This window comes from Mustela putorius, unplaced genomic scaffold (assembly GCF_011764305.1).
Source record: "Mustela putorius furo isolate JIRA1106 unplaced genomic scaffold, ASM1176430v1.1 tig00003845_pilon_pilon_pilon, whole genome shotgun sequence".
NCBI classification, from domain to species: domain Eukaryota; kingdom Metazoa; phylum Chordata; class Mammalia; order Carnivora; family Mustelidae; genus Mustela; species Mustela putorius.
In genome coordinates, this window is record NW_025421998.1 from 69,483,607 (window position 1) to 69,509,700 (window position 26,094).

The 26,094-nt window shown below is 42.1% G+C and overlaps 1 protein-coding gene across 3 annotated transcripts in view; it reads right to left on the reverse strand.

The window, feature by feature from the left end:
* DOCK4 (dedicator of cytokinesis 4) overlaps nucleotides 1-26,094 on the reverse strand; it is a 437,391-nt gene that overhangs the window by 118,264 nt on the left and 293,033 nt on the right. For all 3 annotated transcript variants that reach the window (XM_004741945.3, XM_004741944.3, XM_004741943.3), the window contains exons 18-23: nucleotides 19,193-19,290; nucleotides 19,000-19,083; nucleotides 18,718-18,818; nucleotides 16,366-16,447; nucleotides 14,926-15,096; nucleotides 10,476-10,668 (exon numbers count right to left, since the gene is read on the reverse strand). In XM_004741945.3, the coding sequence (XP_004742002.2) occupies nucleotides 10,476-10,668; nucleotides 14,926-15,096; nucleotides 16,366-16,447; nucleotides 18,718-18,818; nucleotides 19,000-19,083; nucleotides 19,193-19,290 (729 nt within the window). The remainder of the gene's footprint in view (nucleotides 1-10,475; nucleotides 10,669-14,925; nucleotides 15,097-16,365; nucleotides 16,448-18,717; nucleotides 18,819-18,999; nucleotides 19,084-19,192; nucleotides 19,291-26,094) is intronic.

The window sequence follows — 26,094 nt, forward strand, 5'->3', positions numbered from 1 at the left end:
ATCAAGAAAGGAAGGGGCCGGTAGGGGTCTCTCTGTTTAACAGCGATAGGGTGTGGTGATTCAGTCTCAAATTTAGAGTGGCTGATCTCTTGAATCTAGGCATACCTCATTCACTTCCTTCAGATAGTGAATTTAACCATTTTTGGCTGAACTAGAGAAGGGGACAGGGGCAGGGTGCTAACTCTTCTAAGAATTTTTCTTATCCAATTTTTGTATTTCTAGCCCCCTTAATCTTCAGATCCCTAGTATTTTCTGTTTATTTTTCGTATTTTAAAAAAAACTTATTTATCTTTTTTTAGTAATCTCTGCATCCAAAGCGGCGCTTGAACTCACCACCTTAAGATCAAAAGTCACATGCTCTTCCAACAGAGGCAGCCAGGTGCCCCTGGCAAACTGGTATCTTTCATTCCTGATCCTTTCTGAAGTCGCCCTGAGCTGTCTGCAGTTCGGTGGAGTAAACTAGTTTGTTCCTTGACTCTACCCCAACTCCATACACCTGTGTGGGTCAGCCTTCTCTTGTCTGCTGTCAGCTACCACTCAACTTGGTAAAATAATGTTGGTATTTATGTGTTATCTCCTCTCCCATGCTCCTAAACTTGTGAGACTACACATTTTTTTAAAAAAAATTCCTTTACCAATCATAGATTCAAAAATGCTTTTTACAACTTTAGCCAATCAATTCTAGCAACACGGAAAATATGTAGTACTTCACGACCAGACAGGCTTATCTTAAAAGCAAGGTTTGCTGAACATCTGAAAATCGTACTTGCACATACTCTCATCAGGGGAGAAAGATAAACAGCCGATTCTTGTTATTCATGCTAGGTAAGTTCTAAGAAGTCACTGGGGACAATGAAACAGCAAATAATATATCATAGATAAAATACACAGACCACATAGATAAAAAATATTATATCTTAAAAACAACTCATCCAGTCATATTCAATTTTCTTTATATTACAAAAGAGAAAAAAAAAAAAGGTTCAGAAGCCTTAAGTGATTTGCCTGAGGCTAGCCCAGTAAGGGGGGGCCATGGGTGGGATTCAAACTATCCTGTGGCCCCAGAGCTGGAGCTTCTCGCATTGGGCTGCACTGCCCCCTGCTGCTCCATCCTCCAGTTACCCTGCGTGAGAGTGGAAAGGAAGGCAGAGCGCCGCCTGTTCCATCTCAGCCGAGAATGCATGCATCCTGCTACTCCCAAGTTTTCACTGCTCTGTGCATGGCCACGAATGAACATGAGAGTGTCACAAGTATGATTTTGAGGTTACAAACACATTTTAGTCCCTGAATCCATCAACAGTGAATTTTGATCGTACAAGTATCATTCCTCCATTACTGGAAGTCTTACATTTATCCCTACTTTGTCATTAAATAGGTATTTGAAACAGAGAGGTAACGGACTCATGCAGTATTTATTTCAATCTTTTGGAAAAGTAACAAGTAATGATGCTTATTGTCCTGAGTGTTTTCTCTTCACCAGGATGTCATGAACACAAAAGCATTGTCTATTATGTGCCCCAAATGGTCATATTATTTGTGGATGTGCCCACTTGCAAATGCAAATTCCCTGATCCACATGGCTTTTAAAAAAATGTCAAGGGGGGTGCCTGGGTGGCTCAGTGGGTTAGTCTCTGCCTTCAGCTCAGGTCATGATCCCAGGGTCCTGGGATCGAGCCCCACATCGGGCTCTCTGATCAGCAGGGAACCTGCTTCCTCCTCTCTCTCTGCCTGCTTCTCTGCCTACTTGTGATCTCTGTCTATCAAATAAATAAAATATTTAAAAAAATAATAAAGATAAAAATAAAAATATGTCAACAGTGCAACAATTTAGAGAGATTATTCTTAATTTATTAAAACTCATGTATCTTATAAATAGTTGCATAAATTATAATTCAACTTGACTCACTCAAGAAAAAATGGACGGCTTAAATAATACTATACTCAGTAAAGAAATTGAACTTGTAGTTAAGAACCTTTCCATAAGAAAAATGCCATGCACAGGTGACTTCTATGAATTCTATGAAGCATTTATGGAAGAAATCACCACAAGTCTACAAAAATTCTCCCAGAAAATAGAACAGAGAACACAACTAACTCTTTTTATAAGGCCAGTGTTATTGATGTCAAAATTAGCCCAGAGGTATTACAAGACAAGAAAACTATAGATTGCTATCTCTCATGAACACAGATGCAAAAATCCTTGTAAAATTTGAGCAAAATGAATCTAGTTATATATATATATATATATATATATATATATATATGATAAAAAGAGTTTATCATGAAGGCAAGTTTGGTATAACATCTGAAAATCAATCAATATTAATTCACCATATTAACAGATGTAGAAAATAATGTGCAAAATTCAGCATTCACGAAAAAAACCTGTCAGGACGCTAATAATAGAAGGTATTTTTCCCAAATTGATAATGAGCATTAAGGAAATGCCTACCTTTATTTTGATTTTTAAAAAAAAATTTAAAATTTTATTTATTTGAGAGAGGGAGAGAGCACGAATTGGCGGGAGGGGGGGTTGGTAGGACGAGCGAGAAAGACAGACAGACAGACTCCCTAATGAGCAGAGTGCCTGACTTGATCCCAGGATCCTGGGATCACGACCTAAGATGAAGACAGACGCTTAACTGACTGAACCACCCAGGTGCACCTGAAATGCCTACCTTTAGCTAACACAATACTTAAGAGTGAAAGATTGAATGTTTTCTGTTTAAGATAAAAATGAAGGCAAGGATGGTCAACCTCACCAATCAATTCAACATTGTAGGAGACTCCTAGCCAGTATAAGATACTTGCATAGGTAAAAGAATATATAATTCTGTACCCTAATAAAAATCATAGGGAATGCGGGGCGCCTGGGTGGCTCAGTGGGTTAAGCCGCTGCCTTTGGCTCAAGTTATGATCTCAGGGTCCTGGGATCTAGCCCCGCATCGGACTCTCTGCTCAGTAGGGAGCCTGCTTCCTCCTCTCTCTCTGCCTGCTTGTGATCTCTCTCTGTCAAATAAATAAATAAAATCTTTAAAAAAAAAATCATAGGGAATGCAAAATATTCACAACTGGGAAAGTGCCATCATCAGGGTTTGCATGGTTTCTCTTATTGGTTTATCAACACAAGGCGTTTTGGCCTTAGGTTTACCACTAAAACAAACCACACAAGGCACAGGCATTCTTCACTTTGGGCAACACAGAACATTAAAATCCAAACTTGTGAAATAATTCATTGCAGGGTTCCTTGAAATGGTAAGCCTGACCAGGAAACTTAAATACTCATTTATAAATCAATTACTTGACAAAAAGAACCAAGGAAAAGAATCTAAAAAATGACAAGACAGGAGTCACTGCCTGGTGATGATTAATTAGGAAGGAAGATAAAGCTCATCTGATACGTTCCTGCAGCCAGCAGAATTTGATCTCTAAAAATTTAATTTGCAACCAACTGTTAAGAGAATAGCTACTGCAAAAAAGGGAGTAAGGTAGACAAATAATTCGTGTGTGGTGTGCATAAAAAGAAATGTATGACTACCTAAACAGATTTGCTTTTTCCCCATTACCAGGGCAATGTCAGCCAATGCAAATGATACAATCGGTGGGTAAATGCCAAACAAGCTGACTGGTTAAAATGCTAATTCTTACCTTTAAAAGGAAACACCTGGACTCATCAAGCAAGACCAAAGAAGAAAAAACCCACAACTGAACACACACTAACTTTCCACATACATTTAACAATAGAATCCGTTAGGCAGTTTGTCCTTGAAAGGGTCAACACACCCCACACCCCACATCTCAGATGAAGCTCACTGTTTTATGCATCTCATTGAGTGTATAAAGGAGTGACTCTCATTTACTTTTCATTTCGCCTGTATCCACTTGAGTGGTAAAGCCCGCTCCCCTGAGTAACTCTCAGGGGGGTGTGGGGCTGGGAAGGAGGAGAAGCAGCTGTGAAAAGCTGGTTGATTTCCTGCTTGAGGTTAATTCTGAAGGAAGTCACAAACTGGTCTTTACCTCCTGTACCAGCAGAGGCTTAGACATGGAACCTGGATGTCAGCATCTGTCCATACAGGAGCAGGGTCAAGGAGAACTGAACTGCCAGGAACGGTTGCCGGTCTCTCCCCACACTGGGGTGCGGCATGGGCTGGACACAAGCCAGGCAGCCCCGGCCGGGGGTGGGGGGTAAATAATAAAGGAGGTGGGCAGCAATCAGGCCCAGGCACAGCGGAACACCTGAATTCAGAGCTAGGTTGGGCCTTGGTGATCAAAGCCACCAGTAACCTCAATGCCAATGTCACAGACAACAAAACCTGCAAACGAGCCTTTCATACACTGGAGGACAGACAACACTCAGAACGGCAAGACAGCACACAATGCAGGGGCTCTGTTCTCACATAGACAATGTCAGGACCACAGAGGGAAACGACAGGAGAGGCCGAAAGATGATCTCTGAGCCGATTTCATCCTACCCTGGAGGCCTCGACCACGGGGCACCCTTCCTAAAGCAAACTAGATGCCATGACCACTTGGTTCCTTTTATCCACCGTGCTCTGCTTCTGGTCTGGGCCGTTCCACTGCCCAAGCTGTTCTGTTGTCCTATTCATGCGCACCCTTTTCCAATAAGATTTTTTTTTTTTAAAGATTTATTTATTTATTTATTTGACAGACAGAGATCACAAGCAGGCAGAGAGGCAGGCAGAGAGGGAGGGGGAGGCAGGCTCCCCGCTGAGCAGAGAGCCCGATGCGGGGCTGGATCCCAGGACCCTGGGATCATGACCTGAGCCAAAGGCAGAGGCTTAACCCACTGAGCCACTCAGGAACCCCTCCAGTAAGATTTCTTTTTATATACACATCACTGAATTAGCACCTATTGGTGCTCGGCCCTGGTCCTTAATGTGTGACCCACTATGTAGTCTTCATTCGCGAAACCTCTATGGAACATGCACCAGGCACAGTTCTGGAAGCTGGAGAGAATCACTGTGATCAGGACCGATAAAGTCCCAGCCCTCGGAGGTTTTCCTTCTGGAGCAAGGGTTGGAGACAGACTCAAAACGACTAAAACCCAATTCTTTATACAGTTTCAGCTGCGTCAGGTGTTCCAAGAAGCAAAAAGCAATATGAGCACGAGAGAGAGATCTGAGCATGCACGGCAGAGAGGAGAGGCCTGAGAAAATGAGAGTTGAACTGAGCCCAGCAGGGTGAACGGGGATCACTTGGGATCGGAGAGGAGCAGGAGAGCACGGGTTCAAGCAGAAGTGGAGCATTAAGAGACGGGACCAGGCAGGTGGGCAGGGTGATGTCACGGGGCCCGAGAGATCAGTTCTCTTCTGTGTCCTCAAAAGAGAGCACAACCAGGGGATGTGAGCGAGGTTGCTGGGAGCAACATGGTCTGGTGTGAGTTTCCGTTAGGGAACTCTGGCTATGCAGACGGATGGGAGAGAGAGGTAAGGATGGCCATGCCCGAGGGAGAGCAGACAACGCGACAGTGTGGAACGGACCTGTGGCAGGCTGGGGGCAGGGGGCCCGGCACATGTGAGAGGGTGTGGAGGCCCAAGAACATCTCAGGAGAGGCGGAGATAAAGGGCAGAGGGAGAAGGTTACAGATGTGAGGTGGTGTCAGGGCACGGGCCACAAACTCAGGTGAAGTAGGTGGGATGAACCCCGAGTCGCATTCAGGTCTCCTTGCTACACAGCACCTTCTTCCCTTCCCAGATCACAACAGCTGCACCTTATCAGTCTAATTCCCTGCTCAAAGTCAGCTTTCATGGTAGACTAGCAGCAGACTGAGGGCAAGAACTGGCTGTTTCCCTTGCTATAAACATCTCTAACATCACATCTGGTGTGGGTTCCACCCACAATACACATTTGCTGAATGAATGAATGACAGCACGAGTCCACTGGATACGAGGGGCAGCTGAAACAGAGAGCTCTGTGTCTTCATGTATCAATGCAGCTAAAACGGGAAGACAACAGGACACACACACTCTCTGGGTCTGGCCTACAGTGACTCCCTCTGCGGGTCCTCGCCCAAGCCGCCAGGGGAATGCCCCTACTCGCAATCCTCCACGGCAAGGAGTGCAGCTGTTCATGGAAATGAAACCAAGACACACATCCCAGGCCCGGTTTCCCCTGAACATCAGCACCAGTGTGGATGATGAAGTGTAAGAAATGAGAAGACATGGCTTTCAACTGTTCCCCAGTAGTGTGCTTGCACATGCCAATCAGTATTGAAAAGTTTAGGGAAAAAAAAAGATAAGGAAACAGTTTAAATTTGGGCCTTGATGTTTACATGTATTTTCAAACAGATAAAACTTAGGCTCAACTATGATTTTGGTGATGCTTCCTCCTCAATCTCTATACCTCAGCTCAGCTCCTTCTGCCACTGCCAAATTGGTCTTCTCCAAAATTTAGACCTTTTCGTGGCCCTCAGGAAATAGGAAGAGTAGAATTGTGAGGAGACAGTGAAAATGAGTTGTTCAATTTTTACACTTTAAATAGGTCTGCCTGGACCCCAGATGACTTAGACATCAAATACTGATCTATATAGATTTCAAATCTTAGTGCTGGCCTTCAGGTTTGACCAGATGCCCTAAACTCTGACCTTGGGGTGTGACTGGAAGTGGGGGGGGGGCGGTTGGGGGTGTGTGACTGGAAGTTGGAGGGGGGAGTTGGTGGGGGTGACTGGAGGCGGGGGGTGGTTGGCGGGGGTGGGTAATTCTGCCTAGCTGTGGAATGGCTCCAGCCCTGAAGTTGCCCACGGATCCTCAACTCAACTTGGCCTGAATCTTCCTATGATTTTTGTCATTCCCTTCTTTAGTGCTGACTATATGTGTCCCTCTGTTTTTTCTTTGTATTAATTTCTAACCTGAGCTCAACCAGAAGTATTCTATAGTCATGCTAGTTTCTATGCATGCTTCCTCTGTTTGTTTGTTTGTTTGTTTTTTCCTCTGGTTTTTTTTTTTTGTTTTGTTTTTTTATGCATCAACCTGACTGTGCCATGGGATACCTGGATATTTGTTTAAACATTATCCTGGGCATGTCTGTGAGTGCATATCTGGATGAGATTCACATTGGAATTGGAAGCTCGAGTAAAGCAGGTTGCCCTCCTCAGCATGGGTGGGTCTCATCCAATGCACTCAAGGGCTGAATAGAACCAAAGGAGACAAAATGGAGAATTTGCTCTTTCTGCCTGTCTTTGAGCAGAGACTTCAGTCTTCTCCTGCCTTAGACCTGGACTGGAACTTCCACCATGGGCTCTCTCAGGTCTGCAACTGACCAGCTATAGTTTCTCAGCCTCCGTCATCATTTGAGCTCAATCCTTATATGAAACCTTGTACACGTGTACATGTACACACACACAGTCACCCATACGGGGTCTGTTCCTCTGGAGAACTCTATCAGAATTCAAGCACATAGACAACCATTAGAACGATTTGTCTTTCCTGGGGAGCTTATAACATCTAGGCTTTTTTTCTAAATGTTTTGAAATGTATTTTCTTAAAAACGTGGGCCAACTGTACTCTGTATGCCTCTCTCTGGATAATACCAACTCTCAGGAAATAAGGTCACTTTCTCAGATTCTTCTCACTTCGATCCCACCAACCATTTCTTTGCTGATCAGACTTAAGCTCAAAGTAGCAACTGTCTTCCCCATAGTCTATGTTCTGAGAAAGAAATACTCTCAAAAACGAAGTATTTGGTCTTTGACTGATGATATATGTAGTTGATACCTGGTAATGTCCTTATCTCTACTTTATCTTGTCCTATTTTAGATTTATAATCTTATGTCAGGAAAGTGTCATTGATAACATCCTTCTAACTAAGATGTACATACTCACACAAGCATAGCGCTTGAAATCTCATTTTTAAAACTTTTAATCCATAAATAAAACTTATAGATTTTTAAGTGTTTTTTTTACCTCCTTATCTACAGGTGAGCCATCACAAGCTTTTGAGTCTGTCTGTTTTACCCATATGCAGCAGACAGAATAATCATCTCCGGAAGATGTCCATGCTTTAATTCCCAGAACCTGGGAACAGCTAAGGGCAATACAGATGCTACAGAAGTGATTAAATTAAGGGTCTTGATTATCCTGGATTATCTGGATGGACCCAATATAAACACAGGGGTCCTTGAAGGTGAAAGAAGCAGAGAGTCAGAGTCAGAGAGAGATCTTGTGATGCTTCACTGCAGGCTTTGAAGACAGAGGAAGGGGCCAAAAGCTAAGGAATGCAAGTGGCCCCTACAAACTATATAAGGCAAGAAAACAGATCCTTCCTAGACCCTCCACAAAGGAATACAGCTCTGCGGACACCTTAATCCCCTTCATTTTTGCCCAGGGAGAAGGATTTTGGATTTTTCCCTGCAGAAATGTAAGATACAAAGTTTATGTTGTTTTAAACCATTACGTTTGTAGTAGTCATTACAGTACCAATAGAAAACTAACACCAAGTACCTGGTCTGGACCTCTATCCCCTATACTTTGCACCCCTGCCTCCTAATCCTGGGGGAGGCCCTGATCACTGAAGAAGAACTCCTATGCCTCTGAGGAGCAGAGTTCACAAAACTACTGCAAGAAACAGCTTTTCTCCAAGAGGAGATGTTTCCCTCGGGAAAAATTAGAAGGTTTGAAATTTCTTTTATTTCCTGAAATATAATCTCAGGTGAAAAAAAACCCACAGAAACAAATAGTCCATCTATAGGAGAAAAAATAAATTAACCAAGATAAATTCATTCAGAATGGAATATCATCCATTAAAAAAAAAAAAAAAGAATGAAAGGATGAACTAGAGATGTATCTCACAGCTTGGATAAATAGAAAAGTCTATTAGTCAAAAATAAGCACTCTATGGAATGACATACAACATAATGTCATCATACCAAGATTAAAGATGAAAAATATTTGAAAAGATAAGAAAAAGATATATTTTTATATATTTGTAATAAAGGCAGAAAAAATACAAACAGCAATCTCTGATAGTGGGAATTTCTCTGAAGTAAGTCAGTAAATGCAGGAGAGCCTAAATATCTCTAGCAACTGATTTCTTAATAAAAGATCTAAAGCAAATACTCGATACTACTGAGATTTATTAATGATTTACTATCTTACACCCCATTCTTGTCTGTATGTTTAAAATGTTTTACAATAAAATAATATAAAAAAAGCTTTTTTAAAAATTATATTTAAAACCTTATTTCAAAAATATACACACATATGCATTCATGTGGAAAGAGAATTCTCAAGAGAGTCAATTTTTAGAAGTTTATTTAGTGAGAATGATAGAAACTTCTTAAAATAAGCTAGAAAATGAGGCTAATATTTTATTTCAAGAAAAACTAGAAGAAAAAGGCAGTGGGATTTAATAACAGGTATTATGACAAAACCAATTCAGTAACTGGTCATGTACTAGTATAAAATAAAAATTGAGGGCGCCTGGGTGGCTCAGTGGGTTAAGCCACTGCCTTCGGCTCAGGTCATGATCCCAGGGTCCTGGGATCGAGTCCCGCTTCGGGCTCTCTGCTCAGCAGGGAGCCTGCTTCCCTTCCTCTCTCTCTGCCTGCCTCTCTGCCTACTTGTGATCTCTCTCTGTAAAATGGATAAATAAAATCTTAAAAAAAAATAAATAAAATTAAATTAAAAATGACAATACATCAAAACTTTCACTCAGTTTCAGAACACAAATCGATGGAAACATTTTAAGAACAAAGAGACAAATAAGGATCATATCAGGTCCCTGTAAGCCTCTCTGAAAGAAAAGGTTAAACTCTGTTGAATAAAAAAAATAAAATCGAGGTGGCTCAGTTGGTTGAATGTCTGCCTCTGGCTCAGGTCATGATGCCAAGGTCCTGGGATTGAGCTCTGAAAGGGTCCCTGCTCAGAGGGGGAGTCTGCTTTTCCCTCTGCCCCTCACCTCTGCTCGTGCTCTTTCTCACTATACCCTTTCTCCAATAAATAAATAAAAATCTTTTTTTTAAAAGATTTTATTTATTAGAGAGAGAGAGAGAGAGAGAAAGGAAACACAAGCAGGAGAGAGAGAGAGGGAGAAGCAGGCTTCCTTGCTGAGCAGGGAGCCCAATGTGGGGCTCGATCCTAGGACCCTGGGATCATGACCTGAGCCGAAGGCTGACGCTTAACAGCTGAGCCACCCAGGTGCCCCAGTAAATAAAATCTTAAAATAAAATAAAATAAAATAAAACCTGTAACAAGAAAATAAGCATGCCTGACATCACCACCAGTTTATGATCAGAATCAATTCAATCAGGGTTTTCATTCTTTCTAGAAATAAAGCTTTGACAGCCATGCTGCTATATTTGGCCACTTAATACATTTATTCTGCTATCCAAACACACAATGCTTTTGAGAAAGGAATTTTCTGCTTCCTCTTTCTAATTGCTTCTGCTGACCTATGATTACCAGGGGTAAGCAATGGCTTTTCAGAACATGTTTCATTCACGAGACTCACCACCTTACCTGGATTGGTATACAGCTGGCTCTCCACGGTTTTGCCGATGCACTGCAGCTTCACGGCCTGTAGGGAGTCATCCACATGCACGATGGTCGGCAGACTGCCCAGGGTGTCCTGTACCAAGTTGGCCACTTCCCTGACATCAAAGAGTTTCAGCAGCTCGGAGTACACAGCTGGGAAGGAGCTCAGAAACACAGCCTTGAAAGGAAGAGATTTAAATCAACTCCAAGATATGCCCCAAGAAATTTGCTGTAAAATGTCAATGAGTTTAAGACTGTGACAAATAATTTTGAATGATTAAAAAAATGAAGTAAGATGGTTCCAGTACCTAAAAGTAAAAGGCTGCAATTAAAAAAAAAAAAAAAAAGCCATGTTTTAAAATGTGCAAGGGTGCCATATAATAAAACTGGGAAATTCTGGAAAATCACTGACATTAGCAAAAGGATTGGCAAAAAATCGCACAAAATCAGCAAAATGCAGCATGATCAAATAGAAAGAATGCTCAACCATGGCCGGGAATGCCATCACTTATATTTCCTTTCTTTTTAGAGGTTTCTCAAGTGCTCATCTAAATCTCATTTACCTTGAAGAAACCAAACATGTTGATTCCCGAAAGCACTGAACTTATGGTTAAAGAAAAAAAAAAAAAAAAAAAAAAAAAAAAAGACAGAGAACCAGAAGACCTAGATTTTATGTACTACTGGCTTGGCCTCTAATCAACTCTGTGACCTTGGACAAGTCACTTTAGCTCCTTGGGTTTCAGTTTTATCACCTGTAAGATCAAACAGAACTGTGTGTACTAGGAATAATATTCTTTATGTAAGTGAAGAAGCTTGCTAACCACTTTTTCAGGGAAAAAAAGTGCTAGTATCAAATCCTAAGGGACACAAATTGGGCTAGGATGGTACATCAAAACAAACCCTGTCTTTTGAATTCCACAGAAGGAGAGCAATGGAAGGAAGCGTCAACCAGCCTCCGGTCTATCAAGCCAGGGGGAAGGAGGCACATGTTTCTAATATGCTAATATTCAAGTGTTAGCTGGCTTACCGATGAGATCTGACACCAGCAAAAAGTAGGTCGAGTCTACATGTGCTGATGATTCAAATACAGAGTCAAATTCAAATTCATGGGTTTTGGCATTTATCTGTACAGCAGCAGCAGAAATATTTGCAAGAGCCAAGACCCGTTTTTGACGCCAGAACCATCAAAATGCTTCAGGGGCTGCAGTCAACGGCTACGTTCTCCTTGACTCTTAAACAGTAGAGGTTTACTCGGATGCATTTAAAATTAATAACTTGGTATTCTCTGTTAAAGACTATATTTATATAACCTTCATTTCGCTCTACAAAGAGCTGAGTCATACAGATGAAGTTAAAGAAATAAGATACAATCAAATGAGCCCAGCCTTCTGATTACTGAAAAGTCAACTACATTGATATTCCTCAGGAATCTTTTCATTTATGTTACTTCTTTATTTATAGCTCTTTACTTCAAAAACGGATCTGAATGTGACTGCAGTGAAGATATGTGTATTAAAAAGTATACAGGCACAAGCACCTTGTGATAAGGACAGAAAGATAGTTGTATCAAGATATCTAAGCTAAGGATTTTTATTGCAAATAGGAAGAAAAGCCCAATTTTATTTTGACCTTCTTGGTAGCCAAGACAAATAGAGAAAGATAATTATTAGGAATTTGGGGCAGGGTGGTACATTCCTCTTCTGCTCTTAGGGATCCAGGGAAGGGATCTGTCCGTGGAAGGGGGAAACCAAGAGCCACAGCTCCAACCCCTGACTGGGATGGCAGTCCTGTTGGGGCCGGGCTCCCAGAGACAGAGTCATTAGTGAGCCAGGGTTAGGGCAGGAAGACTAAATGAGCATGCCGGAGGGGTGAGGATGGCCTGAGCTGTGGGGTGCTATAAATTGATCGAACAGGAAGGCTTTCTGGGATGGCTGCTCTGCCTCCAGAAGACAACATTTGCCCTGGGTCAGAGCCCACAATGAAAAAATATAAAAGAGAGCAAGGAAACTGGATTTTGGACTCAGACCAGTGGATATCTCTCGCTCTGGACATGCAGAATCCTAAGATGACCCCAAGATCTTTTCTCCTCAGTATTGTCCCTGTGATTAAGTTATGTTACATGGAAAAAAGGATTTTGCCGGTTTAATGAAGGTTACTAATGAGCTGTTCTTAAAAAATATGGAAATTTGGGGCACCTGGGTGGCTCAGTGGGTTGAGCCTCTGCCTTCTGTTTGGGTCATGGCCATGGGGCCCTGGGATGGAGCCCTGCATTGGGCTCTCTGCTCGGTGGGGAGCCTGTTTCCCCCCTCTTTCTGCCTGCCTCTCTGCCTGCTTGTGATCTCTCTCTGTCAAATAAATAAATAAATAAAATCTTTAAAAAAAAATATGTAGATTGTCCATATGGACCTGACCTAATGACATGACCCTGATCCTTTAAAGCAGAAGTTTTCTCTAGCTCATGGTGGGAGGATTCAGAGAGATCTGAAGCATGAGAAGGACTGGACATACTGTTGCTGGTTTTGAGGATGGAGGGGCCACAAGCCAAGGAATGCAAATGGGCTCTAGGAGCTGAGAACACCCCTCCTCTCCTCCAACCCCTTGCTGATAAGCCGCAAGGAAATAGGAATCTCATTCTTATAAACACTTGGGAGATTCTGAAAGTAAATTCTTCCCCAGAATCTCTGAAGAAGCCATCGAGGCCAACACCTTGATTTTGGCTGTAGGAGACCGTAAATAAAAAATCCAATTAACCCTTCTTATCTACAGAATTGTGACTAAGTGGATGTTATTTAAAGCCATCAAGCACTTGGTTACTTGTCACGCAGCAGTAGAAAATCTCCGAAAAGAGAGCCATGAAGGTGTGAGGTCAAAAGGGCACTTGGAATAAAAAAAAAGCTCTAGAGTATTCCCCTTTCTCCCAAAACACAGAGGAAGGACACAGTCCTCTTTGCTTAATAAAGAAAACTAACCACTTCGTCATTTTCTATGAATTCTCTTAGCATCAGCCTAAAAGAAAATGATCACATCACATGTGCCTGGGTCATCTCAGGGCAACTGCTAAGAGACAGTGGAAACATAACGAAGGAAGAAGATTATTTCCCTAACTTTATAGAAGGGAAAAGACCTCTTGAGTCCCTAGGAAGGCGTGTCACTGAAAAACCATGACTTCAACTTACTCTTAAAAGTAAGAGAGTATTTTTTCAGATGTGAATTTAAAAAGTTTTGTCCCTATTAACCAGTAAAGGTTTAAGATAAAAAAATCTCAACTACAGTAGCTTTCATCAAAGTAGTGAGTTTCTGAGACTTCTGATCTAAAGGAATACTTGATTAGCTTGTTGGATTATCTTTTTAAAGTATCAACTGCTGAAAGTCGTGTTTGGCTAGTGGGCAAGTTGACTTTGAGGTATCTGGCAAGTTCCTCAAGCGTGGGGATTGTGCTATTGGCAACAGAGGTCAAAATGTCATTAAAAGGGCCTGTACTGTATCCTTGCCCATGTGTAAGAATTAGTTTATGTGTATAAAGAAGAGACCAACCAGAACAGGCACCACAAGTCAGAAAAAAGCACAGCACTGTCGTTAGAGGGTTGGTACATTTCTGGTTTTTCCCCATTACACATAATGCTTTCCAAATGTCAAATGGCACAAGTTAACATGTTATTCCAAGGGATCTAGTTAGTTTTGTCTTCTAATCTCCCATTTCCCCTGCTAATTCTCAGTGATGATAAATCTCTAGTCTCCAGGGGATGGCAGCAAAGAGGCTGCTTCTCCATCTGAGAGGTTTTTAACCAAGTCTTTAGAACTAAAAGTGTATCAGAAGGATTAAGAAAATGTAGAGTAAGGTATTGAGAATGATTGCTCAGCACGCGTTCAAAGCCATGCTACTTGGAAAGTGGATAAACCCTGTCCTTAAACAAAACCCGTGGAGCTTCTCCAAGTAATAGCATTTGGCAACAGCGGCCCAGCACTGGTCAAGTAAGATCATAGCCAGGACGTTTAGGGTCAAGATATATAAAACAAAACAACATGCCACTTTAGCCAAGTCCCATACAGTGAGTCTCAAGTGGACAGATTAAAATGCGGTGCAAGGCTTGGGGTAAAGAACGGTAACAAGTCGGCTCCAGGAAGCTTCCTTCCTCAAGGCGGATGGTGACGCCGTGTCCACACACCAGCTCTTGTTTTGGGAACTGAAATCCAGGCTGCTGCAGACCAACAGTCTCCCCACAAACAGTGAGAGCAGCTGGAGGAAAGGCAACCTAACTTCTGCTGTGCTGCTGCTTGGAAGCTAGGGGACCTTTTTAAAATCTGCAAAGTTGCTCGCACTCCGTATATCAACAGGAGAGATGGATTGCTCATGAGGAAAACATCCTGCTGCTATGTAAACACGAATAAATGGGACTCGTTTTTGCTTTCCCAAGTAGAGATGAAAAAACATTACCTGTGATTGAGATAAGGCTCCCGACCCTTTGCTTTCTTGAGAAAGGAAGAAACGGACGGACATAAGGAGCTCCTGAATGCAGCAGCGAAATTCCTCTTCGTTTTGTCCACCGGTGGCGAGGGAAAAGAGCCTTCGAGACTGCACTATGTACTTAAATATATACTCTTGTGCCTGAAAGTGAAATATTTTAAAAAATTAGTCTCAAAGGAAAGCAAGAGGATTTAACAATGACACAGCATAAAAACCATGGGACAACATCAGAAATTTAAATTATTGATTTAAACACTAAGATCCACGGGAGATTTTTGAACAGAATTTACTTGTGGGGGAAGTGCCATTTTTCTCTGATGCTAATGAGAGAAAATGTATAGCTAATTTGAAAATTCTTTCTAATTCTCAAGAAGTAGGAGCCTGAGATGCTTTCAATCGTCAGGTGGTTTTTAAAATGTAGTTAACAGGGGTGCCTGGGTGGCTCAGTGGGTTAAGCCTCTGCCTTCAGCTCAGGTCATGATCTCAGGGTCCTGGGATCAAGCCCCACGTTGGGCTCAATGCTCGGCAGGGGCCTGCTTCCTCCTCTCTCTCTCTCGCTCTGCCTGCCTCTCTGCCTACTTGTGATCTCTCTCTGTCAAATAAATGAATAAAATCTTAAAAATAAAATAAAATAAAATAAAATAAAATGTAGTTAACAGAGAGATACCTGTTTGCTTCTCAACAATTACTGTGCTTTCCTGGCAGGTCCTCTTGCCACTTAGCATTTTACCTTCCATCAGACCAACGTGATAAATTTATAATTAGGAAATTACTTGCTTTACAAAGTGCATACCTGTCATCGTATTGTCTATTGACATCAAACGGAGTGGCACTCAACGACAGGACATGAGAGGACTCTCAGACCTGCTACTGGACAATTCCTTTGAGAACCTCCGTTCCTCATGAACACATTTGCACGTGGAGTGTTAGCATCTCCATCAGAGCACTAAGGGCCCAGACATGTGGGCAGCATTAAACCCTGAGACCCAGTAAAACCTCAGGTCTTCAAGCCACCCTATTCTCTCTCAAAATGTCAGACAAATTGTTCTCAAACGGCCTCTGTCAGGGTGTTGAAGGCAAGAGCCAGGAAACTGCAAGCTGAACTGCCCATCCGTGGTCTTCAGTCCTAAGACCTCCACTCCTGCCAACCCTAGACTTCACTCCAAGGGTTCTGGAGCTCAGAGGTACAAGGATTCAATCCCAAGCAGTTTCAGTGGGTGAGCCTGGCAAAGCTTCCTTCAAATTTCATCAGCTCTGGAGGAGCATAAACTGATTAACATCCTTGAATTGGAATGCCAGTACTATATCATCGCCAATTACTGTCTGTGTAGAGGAAAGCAATTAGTTTAGGCGTCACCATGCAACAGCTCTGTTTGATAACATTATCTGCTATCACCGGCGTGTCTTTACCTTCAACACCTCCTGGATGTGCTCTTGCCGTTCCGCTTCCGTTATCCTGTCCACGTACCACTTGAGGACTTTGATGAGATCTCTGAAACACAGGGGAAGAGAGACAGAAGGTGGACTTGGTCGAGTTCTCAGCTGAAAGCCAAAAATCCAACATTTTGATCATGAGGAGGCTTCTTTTCCCAAGTCCTCACAGCGTTCTGTCAGACCACTTCATCTCATGATATGAGGAATGTGCACACCAACATCACTACCCCTCTCTGAAGCTGAACAGAGAAATACTTCCTCCCATTGAGATTCTCCTGGATACGGCCATGTCCCATTGACCCTGCTGTTTCTGGCAAAGCTTCCCAATGGATAAACACAAACACCAGAGAAAAGGACTCTGGCCAAGAAAGGGCCTGGAAGTCTGACCGTCCATCTTGGATAACTGATAATTGGGATTTCTTCCCCAGTGACCATGTAAACAGCTGGATGAAATGCTCAGTTGGAGGCCAAAGCGGGTGTGGGGAAGGATAAGGCAACAACCCCCTTCTCCAGATCACATGCCCATGGACTGATCTAGCCAATTCTCGGACCCGTGGGAAGAACAAGTCTTCTCATCAGAGTGCCTTAGTAAGAGAACTTCCAAAACAGCCAAGTTTGTTTTTTCTTATAAGGAACAAAATTGGAATTAAAAAAAAAAAACACACCAATAATTCTTAAGATTGCAGTCTTGCTACCTTTACCTTTGTTCTGTTCTTGGTTTCTAGGAAACAGAGCAATTTTTAACAATGTTCCTCTTTTCTCTCAGTCAGGGAAGAACGCATGGATGTAGTACAAGGCAGGTGCTGCCAGGAATGTTATTTTGAAGATATAAATGTCAGTGAGTTTCTGACCACCCATAGCCCGAGAAGATTCCGTAGGCCTTATCTGTCTTGTTAGGAATGATTATCCTGCTCTCCTGGCCAACATGAAGTGTTAGAAATTACACCCTTCCTCTCCAGCTTCCACTGAAAATTTCAGTCACAAGTGGTGAGATGTTACTAGGGCCCCAAAAGTTAGGCCGAGTGGCAGAGTCAGGCCGATGTTTCTAACTATCCCTGATATTACATTTCACTCTCTGTAAAAATCATGATGACACGCCATTCATTGAAATGTTGGAGTATTAAATCTTCACATGCCTTAAGAGGCAATACCCAGGGCGCCTGGGTGGCTCAGTTGGTTGGACGACTGCATTCAGCTCAGGTCATGATCCTGGAGTCCCAGGACGGAGTCCCACATCGGGCTCCCAGCTCCATGGGGAGTCTGCTTCTCCCTCTGACCTTCTCCTCGCTCATGTTCTCTCTCACTGTCTCTCTCTCAAATAAATAAATAAAATCTTTAAAATAAAAAAAAAAAAAGGCAATACCCAACGTAACAGGATCAAATGCTTATTTGATTATTTATCTTTTAGATATCACATGATGGGGGGCAAAGGGCAAAAACATGATTCCATCTTTTTTTTAACCACACTTCTGGGAATAAATGATTATGCGTGTACTTGGTCTTGGTGCTTCAAGTATAAGGTAAAAATACCAGAATAGCGATGGCAGTGTTAGAACAGAGAGAAAGAACTTTGGGGAACATTCCAGGGTTGTATTTAAGCAGGGTGAAAGACCAGAAAGATGTTATACATAGCAGAGAAAGAGAGACGCTGTTACCTTCTGGCAAGTATCAACTGGGTTGTAGGGAGGCAGGTAAGAGCTACAGCTTGTCATTATTCATTCACTTTAGCCTTGCCTGCAGAATAATCTGAGCTAATAGGAAGGGATGAGCTGTGAAAATGGCAGCTCCTATCAAAGGGTCAAGCCCACAGCTGACCTGCTTAATGGCTTCACATGAATCAGCACGCATTAGGCAGGCAGTAGGAACTCAGTAAATATTAACAGATAAATGAATGAAGGGATTTAAAAAGATACGATGACCAAGGCTGTTTTCCTTTCACATCTCTTTCTTAAAGACTTCTAGAGTAAGCAAGGAATGTGGCGGTTAATTGGGGTTCTTGGCAGCCAGGCTGAAATAACCAGGCATTCAGACGAAAGAATACCACATGAAATGGAGACAAGAAGAAAACATTTTATAGTTTAAGTTTTAGGAATAGAATTCAGAAAGGCTTTTTTTTTTTTTTTTTTTCCCCAGGTCCTTTTAATCAAAGTAAGTTGCAGCCATTAAAAAAAGATGTGTGAGAAAGGAAGAGACTGACTCAAGAGACACTTCAGTTGTTGTGGTTCATTTCTTCCTACGCTCCCTTTTAAATTTTCCTATATTGCTGGTTCTGCGTGGAAAGGCTCAAAAGGAACTGCTTCTAAACCAATTACAAGATAAAGGCCTTACCTGTATGCAAGTGCCCCAGCAAAGTGACTCTCAATATAAGTGTCCATTACAGGTTTAAAATGATGGAATTTGCTATCTTGCAGCAAATTTATTATGTGAACCTAAAAAGAAATTTGAGGTTTATAAAACCAAATGCAAATTATGGGTTGTTTTTTTTTTTGTGGGGGAGGGTTCTTTTTAAATGACTTATGCTATTCAGTGCACATTTCAGAAAGAGCCTTATGAAAGTCAAGACCAAGAGACAAAATTGTTAGGATATAATTGAAGTGAATTTAAACTCACCAAAGAATCAAATACTTTAGACCCATATTTTTGGGAATTTTCATCTAAAATTCCAAATAATGTATCCAGTGTATCTTGCAGAAACTGTAAGATAAAGAAATAAATTAATAAAGAAAATATCATCTGCCCTTCCCCTCCAAATATTCTTTATTCCATGAATTTCCCAAGAGAGAGATAACGAAACACCATATACCTTTACTATCTCTGAGCCATCGATTTCTTTTATTTTAGAGAGACAGCCTGTGATCTTGTCTGGGTGGGTTCTCCATTTCAAGAGATCAAGCATATCACCTTTCCAACGAGAAAAAGAAGGTTAATCACCTTAGCAGAGAATTGTCTCTCACATGAAAGTGTTTCAGCGGTAAAAGCTTGAGTCCTATACATGTTGCCTAACCCTCCTGATCATCCAAGTTTCAGTGTTTCAGCGGTAAAAGCTAGAGTCCTATACATGTTGCCTAACCCTCCTGGTCATCCAAGTTTCAGGTTCCCCCAGACCATGACTAGCTCTCTAAGATGGCATTTATTGTATTACAGTGTATTCTAATTATTTCTCTCTTCCCAGTGCTCTTGATTTACAAACTCCTACTTATCCTTCAGTTCCCAGATTAGCTGTTGCTTCATCCAGGAACCCTTCTTTCCCGAAACCTCTGGACTGAGCTAACTGTCGCTGCTTCGTGCTCTCACCTCACAGTGGCGCTGACCTCACTATTTCAGTTGTCTTTGTGCCTACTAGATTGTAAACTCCAAGAAAGAAAAAGCCAACATGCATGGGTACAGAGCAGGCAGATAGCTGGCAGTTGATAAATATTTGTTGAATCCTTTTCTGCCAAAGTGGGAGCTTCTTGAGGGTCAGAAACCTGCTTTATCCATACTTGTGCCCCCAGCACTAGCACTCTGCCCAGCAACCAATTCTACCTGGCAATGGAGGTCTTCTTGACAATGTGACCCGAACTTGGCAGGACAAGAAGGTCCCCTGCACAAGGATGACAAGTTTGGTCAACTGCTGGGTCATCTAGGAAGCCCGAGGACTTGAGAGGGCCAGTTTCTGGACATCATGGTCATCTTCCAGCCCAGATTCTGGGCAGGTGCAGGGCCCATGTCTTCCTTTTCCTTCCCTTCCGAAACTGACAAGACGTGGGCCCGCGTCTACGCGGGTCCTCAGAGAACCTCTTCTGGTGAGGGAAAAAATCCTTCCCTCGGCTTTTCTGGGCAAAAGTTAGGAAGGCTCCTGAACATAGTGGCCAGCTTCACTAGTATCCAGAGGGAGCAGGGAGACAGTGGCGTCTGGAGCCAATGACAGCAGGTAAGAACCGACAAGGCTTGTGTATGTGCAGGAGCTCACAGAGCAAGGGAACCTGGCGGAGCTGGCTTCCCGGGCTCAGTGGGGCTGGAAGACTAGAACAACCAAGAAAGAAGCCAAGAAGGCCCTCCCAGGCTTAATGGTGTGAACTCCACTTAAAAGCATTTCAGGAGAAACCCCAATGGGACTTGCTTAAAGACAGAAAGACCAACATGGTAACGAAAATCTGAAGAAATCAAAAATACGAAATCGAGGAAGAAGTAGTTGTGATGAAAAAGAAAGATGCTGTGGTGAAGAGAGATGAGAAAAAGTGTAAGAATCTTCAGAGGAGAGAGAGGCAACCTTCACCTCAGGCAGATTCAAGAGAAAAACTTCACAAAGGACTTAATAGTGAGAAATTTAGTCTTAAAAGGAAATATTTATCTACATCAAACAGGGATAAGAGGATGGTTTAGAATTAGAAAAAATGAGGGAATTTGAAAAATAATGACTTGTAAAGAGAAATTTATGGTATTTTCCATAGCAGAAAAACCTGCAAGTGTTTAGTATTCATGACTAACTCAGACATCGTGGAGGTAGGATTGGAACCTTTTTAAAAATGACTGGTTACATGTAGAAGAGTAGGTATTTCCACAGAGGGAGACCTGCCACGTCAGAGGGAGCACCACATTCTTCTCCCGTCTGATTGCGGCCTCCCTCCCACATACTTCTTACTTCCTGCATCCTACCGCAGGATGCCTTCCTGCCCAGGCATCTTCTCTCACAGTTCCCCAGCGCATGACCCTTGCCACTTACTCCTCACTTCCCACTCCACCTCCACTCCAGCTCTCATTCAGTCTCCCTCCTCTCTTTCCTGCCCCTCAGGGCAAGGTGTCCAGGGCCTACTAGCCCAGTGTGAGGAGTGTGTGCAGACGAAGGAGGTGGCAGCCCAGAGGCAGCGGTGGGAAACCAGGAACAGCACTGTCCTCAGGAGAGCTGGAGAAGAGAGGACAGTGGTCCAGACAATCAGATTGAGGTGGGGCTGTGGACCTTTCCTGCGAAAAGTCTGATGAATATTTTGAGTGCTCATAATGGAGGAAAGGAAGAGTAAAGCCGTATGTTCCTCTGGGTGTAATTAATCATGTGTACAAAGTGCTCAGAATTAAGTCAGAACTGTCATCGCCTAGGTCTCTATTTTGCTGTCTGAAGATAGGTAAGTTGCAAATTAGGAGCTATGACCTATTGCTGAAAATGCAAATTTTAAGCATTCCATTCAAAAAGCATTTAAGAGTATACTGTAGGTTTGACCTACCAAGAGCTAGAAAATAGGTGGATGACATAATCCCTACTTTTTTTTTTTTTTTTTACTTTTAAATCACACTCTCAAGAAGAGACTGAATGAACCACCCATTATTTGGGGGAGAAGGGGATGTGGGCAAGTCAGCAACTGTACAATTAACTGTCAAGCTAAATTTAAGCACTGTTTTTAAACCTTTTTAAAAGTTGTGTTTAACAGCCCAAGGAAGAAAACAAATAAGCAAAACCATTTATTCTCTGATCCCTACTTTCAAGAAGCTTAAAGTATCTCCTTGATCTGGCTGTCCCTGATGTCCAGCAGGGTACTCCGGCCTTGGAACACTAGCCCTGAACAATACTGGAGTGCAGAATGGGTGCAGAGATTCACTTTAGGGATCGTGAAATGCAAATCTGCTGTTAGAAACTATTTCTAGAGACCGGATCACTTGCTAAATGCCCAATTGTAATGGAAATGGGATTTGTCTATTTTCCAATTTGAGTAAAACGAATACAAAGCAATTTAATTCCAATTTGCAACTGGATTACTTCTACACAGAAACGTGTGTCTAGCATATAAATTCCAGAAAGATCAACTGACTTCTTTCCTCCGTCTCATCTCTTTGAAACACAGTATTTATCGCCTGGTTCATTCCCAGCTGTGTTACACTGACAAGGTTAAACAAACCCAAATGATAATTAAGCACTTATCAGTGTCCAAAAAGGAGACAAGCATTGTCCTTCATATAGTGAGATGTTTAATATAATGACTTCTAAGTATGCTTATTTACCCATATCTACCTGAAAATGTTCTCCACTTTTACAAAGCAGCAACTTCTAAGTTTTAGGATTTGGTTCTGTTTTATGTACACAATTCTGTCTACCAACCTAAACCTGAGAACAAGAAAAGGTTAAGTCGGCCAAATACTTTGATGGGAGATAAGCTATTGCTAGGATTATCTGTGTGGTCGGCAGAACAGCGGCCCCATAGATGTCGATGTCCTAATCTCTGGTACCTGTGAATATGTTTACCTTTTACAACAAAAGAGATTTCACAGATGTGATAAGTTAAAGGTCTTAAAACATGGGCAACTATCATGGAATAGCTAGTGGGCCCAAAGTAATCACAAAGATCCTTAAGACCAGAAGATGGTCATAGCCATGTCAAGGTGCTACACTGCTGGCTCTGAAGACGTAGGAGAGGCCGTGAGCCAAGGAACGCAGGTGGCCCCGTTGGAAGCTAAAAAAGGTAAAGCCACGGGTTCTTCCCTAGAGCTTTCAGGACAAATGCAGGTTCACTGACATCCTGATTTTAGTTCAGTGAAAACTCCCAAACTGCTCAATGATACATGTTTGTTGTTTTAAGCCAGTAAGTTTACAGTAATTATTCCTACAGCAGGAGGTAACTAATACAACCTGAAATTATTCTACCAGAGGCAACTGGTTAAATGTGAACCTAGGCTCTGTAACAGACATACAACCAATCCACACAGAATAAGTACAATTACTGTCTGAAGGAGTCAACAGCAGGTTGATTTTCTTATCTTCATAATCTCTGTAGGGATGATTGGCTTCATAAAAAATAACACCTGAGGTGTGGTAAAGGCTTTATAAACTATATCCGGTTCTGTCAGTGAAGTTTTTATTTAAGTAAAATCATTCATCACTGAATACGGATAAACTCTTGATGTTTCTTAACTTGGTGATGGCTACCTTCAACCAAATGTAATAAAAATATGCAGTTGATTTTGAAAACTATTTCTCCAAAAATAATTTTGGAAGGGGAGAAACAAACCAACAACAAAATGTGAAAGGGTCATTGCCAAAGTTCTACATATATATAGCAGCACTGCAAGAGAAACTGAAAGGTAGCTTAAAAGAGGTTAATAGTATAATGTGACATTTTACTTCTTTTCTGATGCCATGTACTAAGAGAAGAAATATGTTTCCTTCTACAAATGCTGTTCTGTGACAGCAGAAAGAACTAATCGCACGTACCGATGTTTAGGCACAGGAACACTTTATGAGATTCAATACCTTATTATGAAGTGATTCTCAACATAATGAATCTGACTTATTAATATGGCATTCAGAACACTAGCCAGAAGCCTTATATGGCAACCATGAAGAATTAAAAAATATTTCATTTCCTTCCTTCATTACAGATGATGTTTTCATGACGGTTTTCCAAGGAGAAGAGCCTATTTTATTAATCATAACTTGGTAAACAATCACTGACATAAAAAGTATGGTAGAATAGAAAAGCAATATCCAGCTAATTAAACGAAAAACAGCCTTATTCCAAAGCCTACAATTAGCACTGTTTATGGAGCTATAAAACAAGAGAGATTAAATGGTCGTATTCTTTGTCTCTCCCTCTTCCTCTTTTTAAAAAGCGGCTGGGTTTTGAAGCATTGTGCACTTGGGTTTCAATACTGGGATGATTTTGAAATCTTTAAATTAGATGCATTAACAGACCATTGGGTCGCAAAGGTTTCCATTTTACTGGAGATCACACACAGAAGGATCAACAATTTTTCTAGTGCAAAGTTCTTAAATATAACACTGGTGTTTATTAAACGTGTCTACCAAAATTCACAGGAGTGATTAAGTACAAGGGCTTTCAAATAAAACAGCATTATACGGGACTTGGAGTCAAGATGGCGGAGAAGTAGCAAGCTGAGACTGCTTCAGCTAGCCGGAGATCAGCTAGATACCTTATCTAAAGATTGCAAACACCTGAAAATCCATCGGCAGATCGAAGAGAAGAAGAACAGCAATTCTGGAAACAGAAAAACAACCACTTTCTGAAAGGTAGGACCGGCAGGGAAGTGAATCCAAAGCGTCGGGAAGATAGACCCCGGGGGGGAGGGGCCGGCTCCCGGCAAGCGGCTGAGCAACCGCGCACAAAATCAGGACTTTTAAAAGTCTGTTCCGCTGAGGGACATCGCTCCAGAGGCTAAACCGGGGCGAAGCCCACGCGGGGTCAGCGTGGCCTCAGGTCCCGCAGGGTCACAGAAGGATCGGGGGTGTCTGAGTGTCGCAGAGCTTGCGGGTATTGGAACGGGAAAGCCGGCTGCAGAGACAGAGCCGACAGTAAGCTCGCAGCTCCGTGTTACCTTGAACCGGTCGCAGGCTCGGTGAGCTCGGAGCGCGGCCGGAGGTCAGGCAGACGGGAGTAACTGGGCGCTGTTCTCTGAGGGCGCACTGAGGAGTGGGGCCCTGGGCTCTCGGCTCCTCCGGGCCGGAGACCAGGAGGCCGCCATTTGTATTCCCGTCCTCTGGAACTCTACGGAAAGCGCTCAGGGAACAAAAGCTCCTGAAAGCAAACCCGAGTGGATTACTCACCCCGGCCCCGGGTAAGGGCGGTGTAATTCCGCCTGGGGCAAAGACACTTGAGAATCACTAAAACAGGCCCCTCCCCCAGAAGATCAACAAGAAATCCAGCCAAGACCAAGTTCACCTACCAAGGAGTGCGGTTTCAATACCAAGGAGAGCAGCAGAATTCCAGAGGAGGAGAAAGCCAAGCACGGAACTCATGGCTTTTTTCCTGTGATTTTTTTTAGTCTTGCAGTTAATTTAATTTTTTCTTTTTCATTTTTTTTTTCTCGCCTTCGGGTAAAATTTTTTTTTTAACTGTTACCTTTTTCTTTTTTAACGATTTTATACTAGTTTATCTAATATATATATTTTTTCTTTTTTACATTTTTCTTAGGTGTTTTCTTTTTTAAAAAATTCTTTTCTTTTCTTTTCTTTTTTTTTTCTTTTTCTTTTCTTTTTGTTTTTTTTTTTTCTTTCTTCCTTTTTGAACCTCTTTTTATCCCCTTTCTCCCCACTCACGATTTTGGATCTCCTCTAATTTGGTTAAAGCATATTTTCCTGGGGTTGTTGCCACCCTTTTAGTATTTTACTTGCCCCTTCATTTACTCTTATCTGGACAAAATGACAAGACGTAAAAATTCAACACAAAAAAAAGAACAAGAGGCAGTACCGAAGGCTAGGGACCTAATCAATACAGACATCGGTAATATGTCAGATCTAGAGTTCAGAATGACAATTCTCAAGGTTCTAGCCGGGCTCGAAAAAGGCATGGAAGATATTAGAGAAACCCTCTCGAGAGATATAAAAGCCCTTTCTGGAGAAATAAAAGAACTAAAATCTAACCAAGGTGAAATCAAAAAAGCTATTAATGAGGTGCAATCAAAAATGGAGGCTCTAACTGCTAGGATAAATGAGGCAGAAGAAAGAATTAGTGATATAGAAGACCAAATGACAGAGAATAAAGAAGCTGAGCAAAAGAGGGACAAACAGCTACTGGACCACGAGGGGAGAATTCGAGAGATAAGTGACACCATAAGACGAAACAACATTAGAATAATTGGGATTCCAGAAGAAGAAGAAAGTGAGAGGGGAGCAGAAGGTATACTGGAGAGAATTATTGGGGAGAATTTCCCCAATATGGCAAAGGGAACGAGCATCAAAATTCAGGAGGTTCAGAGAATGCCCCTCAAAATCAATAAGAA